This window comes from Drosophila navojoa, chromosome X, assembly GCF_054131105.1.
Source record: "Drosophila navojoa isolate 15081-1374.11 chromosome X, UAZ_NAV_1.0, whole genome shotgun sequence".
Taxonomy (NCBI): domain Eukaryota; kingdom Metazoa; phylum Arthropoda; class Insecta; order Diptera; family Drosophilidae; genus Drosophila; species Drosophila navojoa.
Genome location: NC_142895.1, coordinates 822,850 through 835,141, shown reverse-complemented (window position 1 = coordinate 835,141; position 12,292 = coordinate 822,850). Strand labels below are relative to the sequence as shown.

At 40.8% G+C, this 12,292-nt stretch overlaps 2 protein-coding genes across 2 annotated transcripts; both read left to right on the top strand.

Moving 5' to 3' along the window:
• Positions 1 to 1,902: 1,902 nt before the first annotated feature.
• On the top strand, positions 1,903 to 3,586 carry LOC108657364 (uncharacterized). Its single transcript, XM_018109945.3, has 3 exons — positions 1,903 to 2,275; positions 2,362 to 2,494; positions 3,248 to 3,586. The coding sequence occupies exons 1-3, from the start codon at positions 2,113 to 2,115 to the stop codon at positions 3,354 to 3,356; spliced, it is 405 nt and encodes a 134-aa protein (XP_017965434.1). The 5' UTR covers positions 1,903 to 2,112; the 3' UTR covers positions 3,357 to 3,586.
• Positions 3,587 to 9,327: 5,741 nt separating this feature from the next.
• LOC108657363 (uncharacterized) lies at positions 9,328 to 12,292 on the top strand. Its single transcript, XM_018109944.3, has 3 exons — positions 9,328 to 9,659; positions 10,715 to 10,835; positions 11,940 to 12,292. Exons 1-3 carry the CDS (start codon positions 9,485 to 9,487, stop codon positions 12,061 to 12,063), a joined length of 420 nt encoding a protein of 139 aa, XP_017965433.1. The 5' UTR covers positions 9,328 to 9,484; the 3' UTR covers positions 12,064 to 12,292.

Genomic DNA, 12,292 nt, shown 5'->3' with positions numbered 1-12,292 from the left:
TTGAGCTGCGAAGAAAATTGAAGCAAATGTTTATCCTGCTGGCTATTAAATTTTTAATCAAGTTAAAGTGTTGCCAAACACTTCATTCAGCCCGTCAGACACACACACACACACGCACACACAGGGGTGCTCCTGTGGGTGTGTGTGCGTGTGTGTAAGACATGCATCGCCTGTGTTTGGGCTGCGTGTTAGTTATGCATTCATTCATTCATTCATTCATTCATACAGTTAGACACTCATTCAGCGACCTTCATTTCGTTTCATTGCGTTTTCTTGCAACTTGGCCGTTGCATATGCCACGCCCCCCTATGTTGTACTTCGCCCCTTCTGCCACTGCCTTTGCCACATCTTTTTACGACTTCATGAATTCACTTGTTCACTCCGGCTCCTGCTCTGGCTTTGGCTCTAGCTCTGGCTCTGGCTCTGGCTTCTGCTTCCACAATTGTGGTAAATTAAATGCAAATAAATTGTCAACTGCAGTTAAATAAATTTTTAATTTATTACACAGTGGATGCCAGTGTCTCTGGCTGTGACTGTCATTGTGACTCTCCCAGTGACTGCGACTGTGACTATGACTGTGCGCCAAAGTTTTGATGGGCTCGCCTTGAGGTGTAACTGCACATGCGGCAGATGGACCGTTATTCGCTCATAAAGTCGGGATGTTGATGCTGAATGCAGCTTGACGTTGAGTAGCAGTTGCTTAGTTGAGCGATAACATATGCTATCGATAAGTTTCTATAGCTGCTATGCATATAGAACTCTTTGTGTGCATATCGATTAATTGTTATCAATTAGATATGCACTATATAGAGCTACGCCTTATTGATATTTGTTATCGATAATATGTGATATCGATTAAACGTTATGTTATACACTCATTGATACCCTTTGCCATCAATAAACTACCATCAAGCATGGAATGCCGGTGATAAACTTTTATCGATAAATATAGGTCTGCTAAATGTATCGAAATAGTATGGTATATCGAATGATTTCCTGTGATATTGTTCCGAAATAAGTGGTTATCATAATATCCATTAAGGTAAACGATAAACAAAGCATTAAAACTTACTATTGATATCAATTTAACTTATCGATATACGACCAAGCCTCAATTTAGTGAGATCTAAATTAAGAAACACAGATTCCCGAGTGCGTTGACTGCGAGCCTCAGTTCGTAGCCGCTTGGCTCAGCCAGAGAGCAAAAAGAGGAAGAGAGAGAGAGAGAGAGAGGGAGCGAGATAGTGTGGGAGAGCGACGATGCTAAGCTAATTCACAGTTGATTATCTAAATTAGCAAAATGAGTGACAGGCAAACGAGAAACGCAAAGCGCGCAGCCGAAAGACGAAAATACACTCGCTCACTCAAATTGAATAGGTTGATGAATGAGGACCGAAAACAAAATATATATGCATATTGTATAGCAACAGCTCGAGAGTCGGGTATGCATGACACTACCTGTCGAGCAGGAGGGTGCAAATGGTAGAGTACGTATATAGATATAATGAGCGGAAGCTGTACTCCAGTTGGGATTGTACCAAGTCTTTGGCGAGCTTCGCTATACCCTCATCTGACTCTGACTGAAATGGAAATCGAAATCAATCTACCCCATGTGCGGGCCACAGGTTTGCGGGGTATTTATAATGCTCACACAAAAACAGAGTATATAGAGAGGTAAAAAAAAGAGAAACACATGGAAAAGAATCAAATGAAAATAGAGACGGGCAAAGCCGCACAACCGTGGAGCAGCTCAGCAGTTGGGGAGCCAAAACAAATTCACTTTTTCAGACAATGTATTCAGTGCAGGGGCGACATTCGCAGCAGCAACGAAAGCGACAGCCATAGCACACACACACACACATATATACACACATATATATATATATATATAGTCGCACACACGCATACCTGCACACACACACACACACACGCACACAGACATAGACAAAGCGCCACCTGAAGAAAGTGCAGCAAGGCTTTGTCATCGGCTTCGAGCAAGAAACGAGAAACGAGAAGCGAGAAGCGAGAAACGTCAACGGCTCCGCCCAGAGCAAATCAAATCGCATCGCATCGAATCGAGCCGCGCGGCACGCCCCCAATCGAAAGGGAAATATGGGCAGAGTGCTGAGCTACGTCTTCATAGTCAGCTCGCTGATATTGTGGTACCTGCTGCTCTTTGGCAGCTCGAGCGCGGGCGTCGAGGCCACCAACGGCCACGGAATGCAGCTGGAGGGACGCGACTTTCATCACCATGGCGGCAGCCATCACATAAGACGTAAGTCCCAGCCAGCTGGCAGCGCACCTGCACTACTTGACTCCACTCCACTCCACTCCACTGTACTCCACTCTACTCCTATGCAGGCAACATCAATCACTGCTGGCGCCGCTACGATGGCTACAACCTACAGAACACCATTGTGAACAAGAAGGAGCAGCTGAAGAAACCATATGGCATTCTGTGCAACTTCAAGTGCACCTGGTTCTTTACAATCAGGTAAGCAATCGATACTCTGACCATCTCCCCCAGCACCATTGTCCGTCATTGACCACCTAATCCCCTCTCCATTCCCCATGCCGCTAAATATTTGAGATGAAAACGTGACAAGTGAAACGCTTTATATGGAAGCAGTGTTATATACGATGGTTATCGATATCGGCATATCGATTATACAACAAGTATCGATAGCGATCGGTATATATTTTTTTTTGTGAAGAATTATTCTTAGCTTATGCTCAAAGGACTTTTCACTTACAGCCAACAAGAGGCTTATCGATTGTTATCGATGGACATTTACATTTGATACACATTGCTATATACATATCATTCTTTCTATGCTAAGGCCTTAACACTTTCTATACAATCGATACAAATATTGATCGATTTTTCTGTAAAAGTCCGTCCAAAATTCAAGATGAGTCCCATTTGTAATTTGGATATATATTTAGAGGCGTATACTCATTCGATACTCATTCGAAGGCCACTCGAGACTAGTCCAATTTAAATGATATTTCAATGTCATTTCCAGCATTTTAAGTAGCTCACGCGTGTCACGACCTGCTGTCCTCGCTCGAGTGCCATAACTAGCTTAGCTCCTATACAATTGCTACTTTTTTGCTTTGCAAAGCGAAATTCAATTTCTATTTTATAATATTGCTTGATACCCCTTTTACTCACTCTCTCTTCCTTTTCTCTCTCTCTTTCTCTCTCTCTCTCTCTGCCTCTGCCTCTTTCTCGCTCTCGTTGCAGTTATCCCACTTGCGAATTCATCTACGACTACAAGTTATCCTGCGTTTTGTTCACTTCACTGCCCGACTGCACGAACGTCAAGTGCACGCTCTTAAACTATTTCAGCTAGACAAAAGGCGAATACCGTGTGCCGACCGGGTGTATGCGCACTCACAGGCAGCTCTCTCTCTCTATATATATAGCTAATTATTGTATTTCTAGTTCAAAGTGCTCCTTAATCTTAACTTTTTTTTTCTTTTTTTTTTTTTAAGTTAATGTCTATGCTTAAAATAAATTTTAGTTAATTTTATATGAATTACGTACAGAGTGGAAAAAAATACGTTCATATTTAAAAAACTTGCTATTCGTGTTTTATTTTTAATCCAAGGTGTGAAGTTTGGAAAAATCTACAGGAATAGAGTGTAGTGCTATCCCACAAGTTGGGTATATTTTATTGTAGATATATATTTGACAGTTCGAGGGAGAATGTAACGAAGTCCAGATGGATTAGCTCGGTTTCTGAGTGCTGATATGCTAGATATCTCAGTTTTCTAGAGATTTCTCGACATCTAGATAACGCAGAGTAGTTTCAGTAGTTGGAAGATGAAATGGGGTATCCATAAACATCCTCAGCATCTGAGTCTGTATACACTATATACTCATCACAGTGTAACAATATATGCATCAAAAGAATATGTTTTGGAATACAAATATATATATGTACGTCAATCATAAATGACAGCTATAATTATATTAGATCTCCTTAATAGATTTGTGAGAATCCATCCATGTCCCAGCGCGCCATCAGCAGGGGCATTGCATCTATTCAATTTTCGAATAGAGTGTGAGTGTGTTGCACGTTTACAGCGTGTCTCGGTTAAAGCCGATGTTTGAGTGTGTGAATTGATTCGGAGCGATTCGATTGTTGATTCAGTTCGGGACCTGTGAATACTGCGAATGCAGCCTGAATGGTGGCAGCAACAGCCAACAGGAACAACAACGAGAACAAGAACAATCCTTGATAACTACAGCGACGTGTCTAGCATCGCAATATAGCTAGCGGATTGCGTATACGCCACGTGTGCTGCGTGCACTCATTCACTCCAACACACACACACACACACGCAGAGGCACGCACAGCACACACACATTCACTTCGCAGCTGAGTGGCCCATTAAAGTTGCACTCTGAGCTCTTTTCTAGTTTTTCTTCCATTTCTTGTTAGCTCTCAAGTCGATTTTGCACTTCATCTGTTGGCAAAAGACGTGGCCAAAAGGCCATGGCAGCTATCAATGCTGCTACACAAGTGCCACGCCCCATTTGCCGAGCGAGTCAAGGCTGGCCGAAAAAGCATTCGCAATTTTTTGCGCCACGAAAAGTGTGCACTAAAGTTGGGTCTAAGGCATATGGCATATAACAATATATCTCGATTGGGATTTGATTCAAGGTCGATCGAAATCGATAAATATCGATTGGGTTCTGTCATCAAAAGTTGAAAACTTTAAGAGCTAGCATCGGGGTTGGGCATATATCACATAGAAATAGATCTAGCTGAGAAATTGACTCAAGTTCGATAAATATCGATTGGGCTTTCTGGAAATAACTCGAAAACTTTAAGAGCTTGCAACTTCCCACTTGGCCTACAACACATGCAATGCCCAATGAAGACTAGAAGTATTTCCTTTCCTTGAATACCTCTTCCATTGCATTAGAGTATCAGCCAGTCACATTCTTGGCACCGGCTCAGCTTCAGCGTTTTTTGAGCTTTTTTTCTGAGCAGTAAACAAATTTGAAACACTTTGTTAGACGCGTCAGCTATAGCAGCCATACCTATATATATATATATATATATATATATATATATATATTTATATATATATATATTTAGAGGCAGGTGGTTAGGGCGTCCCCCGTTCCTTCCCCGTTCCTTCCCCGTTCGTCCAGCTCTGCCGCTTACCTGTGCAAACAGCCGCAAATAAATCGTTCGACATTTATAAGCCAGTCAAAGTTATGCTGAAATTTGTGTATTACGTGGCAAAGGGCTGGGCTGAGTGACAGTAGTTGGACGCGTGGGAGGGGCTGGACAGGTGCTCTCTCTGTGTGTGTGTGTGTGCGTGCCTTTGACGCCGTCCTCAAAGTCAGGCTAAAAATAAGATAAATTGTGTGGCTGTAGTCAATGGAGCTGTTAACTTACGCACCTGCGACTCCCATAGAGCTGGCTCAAAGTGGAAGTGGAAGTGGACGAGGATACGGATGTGAAGGTGGACTGGGAAGTGCAAGGGTTGCGATTGATTCGCACAGTCAAAAAAAGAGACGCTCTGCCACCCGCTCAGCTGCTGGGCATCCACATTGCCCTGTAAACAGTTTCCATTTCCACTTTCGCTTTGTTGTTTCGCATTGCGTAGTTCGCAGTTTTCATTTTGTTTTATTTTGTTTTGCTTTGTTTTTGGGGTCGCACTTTAATGGAATCAAACGAAATGACATTGATCGCTGAAGGCCATCCAACCGCACACACACACACACACACACACATATGTACACTCTGCAGCGTGCTTCAAGCGAAGATCAACAGCAATGCGAACGCACTTCCAAATGTATTTGTTTCCATATACCCCAATTCGACACCCTAGACGCATTATAAGTGTGTCAACGGGGTATACAAGACTGGGGGTTATGGAATGTGTGAGAAGCAGATGACAGCGATTTCTAGGCATATATGGGCTGTCCATATTGGGCAGCCCAGCCCTGTGTGTGGGTTCTATGACAATAATATCCCTATTTGTGTATCTATCTTTCGACTTTAAGCAATCCACTCTCGTCCTGCTGATCAATAAGCATCAACATATATAGTAAAGAAAGCCATAGTCTAGAGGGTATCTGAAGTCAGGCCTCGCACTCTTACTTGTTGTATCTGCATCTATCTATGCTGTAGCCGTATCTGTATCTGGGATTTGGGTCGTGGTCGTTGTGCGTTGATTGGGCTCGTTAGATTGTTTAGATGGATGCGTTTATTGTTGGGCGGGCGCGCGCGTTCGCATTGCCGGACTTCACTTTCAATGCTGATTGGCAAATTACAGCAATTTTTGAATGAAATTAGATTATTTCGAAATAGTTATAAACAAATTAATTGCGCATTACGCATCGCGGAGCAGCACGCATCGACTGTCGTCCCCCCAACTGCAAAATGTGCAGCAAAAGTGCGTGCAAAGTATGTGAGCGATGCATGGGCCCCAGTGATTTGCTCTTTGTTTTTCGGCTCAGGCGAAAGAACTTTGCAGTAAATAAATTCCAAAATGAGCATTCACTTTGTAGCTCCATTCGATGAATTCCACAAGGGCAGCAGAATAAGTCAAATTCTAATCGAGAGACTTGCAAATGCCTCAAGTCTAGCTGAGTCTGGTGCCGGTGCGAGGGAGCGGTGCGAGTGTGTTGGGAATTTGAAGTGAAATTCACATTGTGATTGACAAAGCGCAAAATGCTTTTTATAAATAGCACAATAAAAGTATCCACAAATTATGAGAAACAGCTCAGGCAGCAATTCGCCGCTTAAGTTGACAGCCAACCCGACAGAAAGCGAGATAGTCGGACAGCTGGATGCCTGACTGATTGACGCAGCTACAGATACAGATACAGATACAGAGATACAGATACAGAGATACAGATACAGATACAGATACAGATACAGATACAGATACAGATACAGATACAGATACAGATACAGATACAGATACAGATACAGATACAGATACAGATACAGATACAGATACAGATACAGATACAGATACAGATACAGATACAGATACAGATACAGATACAGATACAGATACAGATACAGATACAGATACAGATACAGATACAGATACAGATACAGATACAGATACAGATACAGATACAGATACAGATACAGATACAGATACAGATACAGATACAGATACAGATACAGATACAGATACAGATACAGATACAGATACAGATACAGATACAGATACAGATACAGATACAGATACAGATACAGATACAGATACAGATACAGATACAGATACAGATACAGATACAGATACAGATACAGATACAGATACAGATACAGATACAGATACAGATACAGATACAGATACAGATACAGATACAGATACAGATACAGATACAGATACAGATACAGATACAGATACAGATACAGATACAGATACAGATACAGATACAGATACAGATACAGATACAGATACAGATACAGATACAGATACAGATACAGATACAGATACAGATACAGATACAGATACAGATACAGATACAGATACAGATACAGATACAGATACAGATACAGATACAGATACAGATACAGATACAGATACAGATACAGATACAGATACAGATACAGATACAGATACAGATACAGATACAGATACAGATACAGATACAGATACAGATACAGATACAGATACAGATACAGATACAGATACAGATACAGATACAGATACAGATACAGATACAGATACAGATACAGATACAAGATACAGATAACAGATACAGATACAGATACAGATACAGATACAGATACAGGATACAGATACAGATACGATACAGATACAGATACAGATACAGATACAGTACAGATACAGATACAGATACAGATACAGATACAGATACAGATACAGATACAGATACAGATACAGATACAGATACGATACCGATACAGATACAGATACAAGATACAGATACAGATACAGATACAGATACAGTACAGATACAGATACAGATACAGATACAGATACAGATACAGATACAGATACAGATACAGATACAGATACAGATCCAGATACGATACAGATACAGATACAGATACAGATACAGATACCAGATACAGATACAGATACAGATACAGATACAGATACAGATACAGATACAGATACAGATACAGATACAGATACAGATACAGATACAGATACCGATACAGATACAGCTAAGATACAGATACAGATACAGATACAGATACAGATACAGATACAGATACAGATACAGATACAGATACAGATACAGATACAGATACAGATACAGATACAGATACAGATACAGATACAGATACAGATACAGATACAGATACAGATACAGATACAGATACAGATACAGATACAGATACAGATACAGATACAGATACAGATACAGATACAGATACAGATACAGATACAGATACAGATACAGATACAGATACAGATACAGATACAGATACAGATACAGATACAGATACAGATACAGATACAGATACAGATACAGATACAGATACAGATACAGATACAGATACAGATACAGATACAGATACAGATACAGATACAGATACAGATACAGATACAGATACAGATACAGATACAGATACAGATACAGATACAGATACAGATACAGATACAGATACAGATACAGATACAGATACAGATACAGATACAGATACAGATACAGATACAGATACAGATACAGATACAGATACAGATACAGATACAGATACAGATACAGATACAGATACAGATACAGATACAGATACAGATACAGATACAGATACAGATACAGATACAGATACAGATACAGATACAGATACAGATACAGATACAGATACAGATACAGATACAGATACAGATACAGATACAGATACAGATACAGATACAGATACAGATACAGATACAGATACAGATACAGATACAGATACAGATACAGATACAGATACAGATACAGATACAGATACAGATACAGATACAGATACAGATACAGATACAGATACAGATACAGATACAGATACAGATACAGATACAGATACAGATACAGATACAGATACAGATACAGATACAGATACAGATACAGATACAGATACAGATACAGATACAGATACAGATACAGATACAGATACAGATACAGATACACTGGGCATCGCAGTTAGTCATAGATACTCACACTCATTCACAGTTATTCATACTTACACATACTCTGACACACTCGGCTCTCGCCTCGGCGAGTGCTATAATTTATCAATTGTCATCAATTTAGGGGTAACAGCAACGGCAACAAAACACAAACTTGTGGCATTTCTTTGCTGTCTTGGCTTTTGTCTCTGTGTATGTGTGTGTGTGCATGTCCGTGTGTGTGTGTGGCTGTGTTGTTATAGGTTTCGTTAGACGTGGCGCGCATAAAGCGGATGACAGTTAAAAACGCGTTGAACATCGATGCGCTGTTGCCCGGGCACAGGCGCTGAGAGCAGACACCGACAATAACTGGAGCATGTTCGACGGGGACGGTACTATCAATGATTGTTATGCAATGGCCAAATCGATAACAACAACAACAACGGCAACAACAGCAACAATTACTGCGATACACACACGCAAAGGCACAACGACACTCACATTTGTGTTGCTCTTAATTTTGTGCTGTCTATGTGATTACAATTATGGCAGTACGTATATCGAAACGCCTATCATCTATCGTCTATCGTCTATCGCATATTGTTTATCAATTGTGTGCAAATTTTTGTTCAATTTTTTTTCTTGTGCGGCGCTAATTTAAGGCCGATTGAAAATTTCATCAATTATTTTGCGGCGCACATTGCGTATGCGTAATGCAAGTGTGTGCATGTGTGTGTTGAGTGTGTGTGTGGCAAACCCAATTTGGCATATATAATGCCTGCCTTCGCGTATGTGCGTATGTGTGTGTGTGTGTGTGTGTGTGTGTGTTAATGAGCGTCCAAAATGTAATTTGATGTATATGGCGCATATTACGCATACGCCATGCCAGCCTCCGCATAAATTGTTTATTATGGCGAGCAAAAAGAACTCACCCACACACACACACACACACACACGTTTTTGGCCTAAAACTAAATTCAATTTGAATTTAAAGTGGTTGAAAATTGTTTAATGGAAATGTGCGTGAAAATCGACGACAGCAAGGATAAAAGCTGTGGGAGTGAATAGTTTTAATCTCTCGTTCCCCTCTCTCTCTCTTTCACTCACTGGAGAGTCTTTGTTCGAGGACATTAATAGCTATAGATGCCTTAGTTGGTATGCAGACTCAAAGTAGAGCTATATAGATCACAAATATTTCTTTGTCTGATTATCGTTCTCTGTGCAAACTCTCAATAGAAGTTGAGTAACTGTCTCTGCTTTCCTAGACTATTGAGGGCTAGAGATGTTAAATGAGGTATAAGAGCTCTCAATAAAAATATACAACTGGGAACCATTCGCCTTTCCTTGAGACTTGCCCAAGAGAGCATAGCTATCAGTTTCTTCTTAGACTCTTGTCTGAAAGCCTTCTTTTTCTGGATGTCCACCCCCATTACGCCCCACACTACGCACATACAGAAGTCTGCTAGTTTGTTGGTCGGCCGCAGTCGACTAGAGCGCGCTAGCTTTAAGCTTTTATTGTAGACCACTCAATTATGAGGTGGAATTCGTGTGCTGTAAACAATTGGCCCGCTGATATACTGATATACGTTGATGGTTGGGGTTACAGGCTGGGCCTCGCAGTGCTGGAAGAAGCACAACTCGGGCTCGATACAAACGCCGGATGGTGAATTCAAGCGCCCGTTTGGCATACTCTGCACATATCGCTGCTTCCTCTGGTTTCCGCCAATGTAAGTTCAATCACATAACCGCACATCGCCCCACACCTATCAAGCCCAACCCCAACCCCAGCCCCAACCCTAACCGCAACCCCATGAACCTGTACCCTGTTCCCTGCACCCTGCACCCCATATGCCATACAATTTACAATTTATGTTATTTTCAACTTGTGTGTATTGCATTTTAAAACAAAACTTGCCAAGCGGCCACCCTCGGTGGGGCTGGCGGGCGGACAGGTTTGCTTTAGCATAACAATTAAAATAGCTGGCAGCGTCGGTATAAATATTTCAGCGTTGCAAATAATAAAGCGAGTGCACGTGTCGAGTATTTACAGCCAACTATTCTCAACTATACCAAAAGTTATGCTCAGTTTAAGCCAAGCTGCATTATACAAACACTATTTATGCTACTGAGCCAGAGAAATGTTTGCGTGGACTAAGCTCTCAGCTCATGGCTCACAGTTCATGGCTTTTCCAAGCTGATTAGCCTACTTTTACTCCAGGCAGGCTATAGCGCAGTTCTTTATTGCATTTGCTGTTCAATCAGTGCAGTCAATCAATATATCTGATAAAGCTAAAGCTGACTGCTGAGCATCAATCAGTCAGTCATTCAATCATGCAGTAAGTGAATCGTAAGAGTCATGAGAGGTAGATTGAGGCTTGCAGTAGTTCAGTAAATTAGTCTCTCAAGCATCAATCTGTCATTCTTTCAGTCAGTCAATCAATGAATGAATCATTCCATAACTTATTATTATTATTAGCTCAGACTTAGTGCAGGATATCAACAATCATTAGTCATCTATATCAATCATTCAGACAATCAATCAAATATATAGACCTTAGCTTTATTAGAGTCAGCCCTCGCTTTCTTTCAGACACTGAATCATCTCTCATTCAATCTGCTTATCAATCAGTCAAGCAGTTTTGTATGATTAGTACGTAAAGTAGGTCAATAAGTTTATCAAGCAGTCAATCAATCAATTGCAATACAGTCAACTTCAGTGAGTCAGCTAGACAGTGCGTCAATCAAGTCAAACCTTTTATATAGTGAAATGCATACATCACACATATATTGATTGATCTCTAATCTTAACTGAATATTACATATGTTGACAGCTATCCGTATTGCGAATTCATCTTCGATTTGCGCTTGTCGCGGCACTTCACATCCTTTCCGGACTGCTATGAGATACGCTGTAATGAGACGTTCACGTTCTTTGGGAGCGAGCCCAACTACTGATCGTCAGCCTGGTTCCTGTTGTTGCGCAACTATCGATAACACAAGTGTATTGCATATGCCTAAGCGAGGATATGGCTATAAACAGGTGCTCCAGCTATGATATGATTAAAAATCCCCTGGAATTGTGTTATGGATAATTCTGCAGTAATATTATATCTAATATAAAATGTTATTTTTTTTTCCTAACTTTAATTTCTATGCATTAATAAATATTTACTGAAAATGCAAA

What these genes read in the sequence shown, in the direction of transcription:
- LOC108657364 (XM_018109945.3), top strand. Translation starts at nt 2,113, where the DNA reads ATGGGCAGAGTGCTGAGCTACGTCTTCATAGTCAGCTCGCTGATATTG. An exon ending in CGGCAGCCATCACATAAGAC is followed by an intron (nt 2,276 to 2,361) that starts GTAAGTCCCAGC and finishes ACTCCTATGCAG; the next exon opens with GCAACATCAATCACTGCTGG. An exon ending in ACCTGGTTCTTTACAATCAG is followed by an intron (nt 2,495 to 3,247) that starts GTAAGCAATCGA and finishes CTCTCGTTGCAG; the next exon opens with TTATCCCACTTGCGAATTCA.
- LOC108657363 (XM_018109944.3), top strand. Translation starts at nt 9,485, where the DNA reads ATGTTCGACGGGGACGGTACTATCAATGATTGTTATGCAATGGCCAAA. An exon ending in ATGTGATTACAATTATGGCA is followed by an intron (nt 9,660 to 10,714) that starts GTACGTATATCG and finishes TTGGGGTTACAG; the next exon opens with GCTGGGCCTCGCAGTGCTGG. An exon ending in TTCCTCTGGTTTCCGCCAAT is followed by an intron (nt 10,836 to 11,939) that starts GTAAGTTCAATC and finishes ATATGTTGACAG; the next exon opens with CTATCCGTATTGCGAATTCA.